Source organism: Aedes aegypti, chromosome 3 (assembly GCF_002204515.2).
Source record: "Aedes aegypti strain LVP_AGWG chromosome 3, AaegL5.0 Primary Assembly, whole genome shotgun sequence".
In the NCBI taxonomy this organism is placed as follows: Eukaryota; Metazoa; Arthropoda; class Insecta; order Diptera; family Culicidae; genus Aedes; species Aedes aegypti.
This window is the reverse complement of record NC_035109.1, coordinates 376,064,363-376,067,443: the sequence shown is the minus strand read 5'-3', so window position 1 is coordinate 376,067,443 and position 3,081 is coordinate 376,064,363. Positions and strand designations below refer to the sequence as shown.

At 37.9% G+C, this 3,081-nt stretch overlaps 1 protein-coding gene across 1 annotated transcript; it reads left to right on the top strand.

Moving 5' to 3' along the window:
* Positions 1-1,953: 1,953 nt before the first annotated feature.
* LOC5574168 (mantle protein) lies at positions 1,954-2,820 on the top strand. Its single transcript, XM_001661172.2, has 2 exons — positions 1,954-2,108; positions 2,170-2,820. Exons 1-2 carry the CDS (start codon positions 2,103-2,105, stop codon positions 2,704-2,706), a joined length of 543 nt encoding a protein of 180 aa, XP_001661222.1. The 5' UTR covers positions 1,954-2,102; the 3' UTR covers positions 2,707-2,820.
* Positions 2,821-3,081: the final 261 nt, after the last annotated feature.

The following is a 3,081-nucleotide window of genomic DNA, read 5'->3' as shown; positions in this document are numbered from 1 at the left end:
AGAGCAGTGGTCCTCAGCCTAACCGATTACACGGGCCATCTCAACTCTTTCAAAATCAGTCGCGGGCCGCAAGATTTATAATGATTAATTTTAACAGCTGACTTTAAATCACTATTTCTATGAGAAAGGATAATACATTTCTGGGAACTTTATGTTCAAAGCAAAGGGGTTTGGAAGCAAAGATATAAGTGACAGAAAAAAATGCCATGTTTTTGTTAGCTAATACAAAAGAATTCATGACGAAAAAAATAACATTGAAAAACTTTTTTAAAGCTAGAAACAGAGCTTTATTAATATACTCAATTCAAATACGATCAATATGTCTCTTACCGTATTGGACAATGCAATTGCAACTTTTTCGAATAATAATACAAAATGGTCTACTCTAGAGGTTTTTATCTATTTTTTATGGATCGATTCATATCAAATTTAACCATATCTTGAATCTTAACATATATTTGTAACTTTTATTTTCTTTTACGAATTAAAAGAAATAATAAAATTCAAAATTTACACAAACCAAAAAATTGACCAAATAGATTGATAGTATCTTCAGCAATGTTGTACATTTAGATGAGTTTAACAATTATGCTGAAGATACTTGTGTAGGTCTCTTATATTTTGAGATAAATCGTTTGAAAATTTTTCGCGAAAATCACTTCAATCGAATCCATAAAATTTTTCATTTTTTTGTATTCAATTTTTAAATACTTAAAAATATATGTTGACACTTAAGTAACGTCCAACATGCTGTGTGAATTTTATTCATATCGGGCTATAAATAACTGAGATTTATCCCACAAAAGTAGACCATTTTGTATGGAAGATCGAAAAAGTTGCAGATGTATTGTCCAATACTATACATTTCTTTACGTTCGGGCTCCTCAACAATTCAGAAAGCAATCCATAGTAAAAAATTTCGAATAACATAATTTTCAAAGTTTTACAGAAAAAGGAAACATTTTTGAAGTCAAAATTTTAAAAATTCAGCATTCTGCGGGCACCTCTGCAAGACCAAGATCCTGGTTCAATTTTGTAAACTTAAATATGTTCAGAAGAGAGATTTTTAGAGACTTAAAGACTTTTTGCAGGCCCATAGCTGTGCCTTCAAGATTCTAAAAGGAAAATAAGGTTTTTCAGAAACTTTGAACCTTTGAATGAGTCAAAGTCAATTTCATATTGCTCCTTATACCATGAAGATGCAAGAACGCAGAAACATTTTACATGATTTCAATGACTGACTTTCCAAGAACAAAGTTGCAAGAGCAAAGGATTTACACCAGCATGAATAAAAATTATAACATGCGGGCCGCATCACATTAACATTCAAAATCCATTCGCGGGCCGCACAAAACCTTCTCGAGGGCCGCATGCGGCCCGCGGGCCGCAGTTTGGTGACCACTGGCATAGAGTATCTTCGTACCTTCCACACGATATACGCTTGCTAAAATGGTCATTGGCACAGTAAACTCTCAGTTAATAACTGTAGAAGTGCTCATAAGAACACTAAGCTGAGAAGCAGGCTCTGTCCCAGTGGGGACGTAATGCCAGAAAGAAGAAGAATGAATGTAAGATCATTTCTGTTTAAGCAACAAATGAAAGAATAGGTTCGATTTCTAGAGCCAATTTTTGAGAGGTGTCCCCCAGGTTTTAAATTAAACCATTCATACCACTACCACTTCACATTCCAACATTCACTAATAAAATGACATAAAATTTTGAAAATATGATCAAACGTGCAAAAAAAAACTACAAAGAATGTGGCAAGGTTATTGAATTGCTTTATGGTTTAATTAAAACAAACAACCTTGAACCTGCACTGTGTTTGTATCGTAGTTGTTCAAATTCATTATATCGTTCTCTATCGCTTGCCAGCTCAATATAATCAGCCGAAACTTTTATTTCCTTCAAACCGTTTTCCTGTGCCCATATGTTCCACATTGAAAACCCAACTTCGGCACCTTCTTTTCCGCACTGTTGTTCACGGTATCGTTGATGAGTCCAACTTCAGCCTATAAAACGTGACCGCTGACCGCAGGTCAGACATCAATCGTTAGCAGTCTCTCAACCGTTAATCAAGCCAACGAACGCAGGAAGCAACCATGAAGGTAATTAGATTTTCGAGCTCGATTTTATCGAAATAAATCATCCTCTTTTACTCCGGACCAGGTTTTCATCGTTCTATCGGTGGCAATTGCCCTCGTCATCGGGGCACCAGCTGACGATTCCAACAACGCGGAAAATGGCAAAAAAGACAAACGTGGACTCGTGGAAATCGGGCACAACTTTGGCTACGAAGAACCGCTTCTGGTTGATCCTCTTCATACGACACATGTAGCCAAGCACGTGACGGTTACCAAGAATGTGCCCGTTCCGTACCCAGTAGAGGTGGAGAAACACGTCCCAGTTGCAGTGAAGGTTCCCTATCCTGTCCACTATGAGAAGCACGTTCCGGTGGTTGTGGAGAAGAAGGTCCCAGTCTACGTCGAGAAGAAGGTCCATGTCCCAGTTGATCGGCCAGTTCCATACCCCGTCAAGGTTAAGGTCCCTGTGGTCCACAAGGAGTACGTCGAAGTGGCCAAGCCCTATCCAGTGCATGTCGAGAAGCCCTATCCGGTGTACGTGAAGGAACCGGTATACTACGAACAGGCTCCGGTTTACGTGAAGGACCACTACTACCAGCACAAGAAGCCGTACTACGGTTGAATGAGCGCGTGACGAAATCTGTCCGGTGATTGTGGATTTTCTCTGTTCTCTCGCAATGGTTTTGACCTTATGATCAATGCTTTTTAATAAATTGCAATGCTATGTAAATACTTATACTTATACATTTGAGAATATGTTTTTAAACTTTATTTTGAACTTCAAAACTGGTTTGTAAATGGGTAAAGATGATATTCTACTATATACAGTAAACTCTCCATAACTCGATATTAAAGGGACCATCGAGTTAGGAAGGTATCGAGTAATAGATCACAAAACCAGTGTAAGGCCGTTTCAACGGACATTCGAGGTAGTCATGAAAACCAACTTTTACTATGGTTATCCAACTCGATATCGAGTTACGGAGTAACAAGAGAG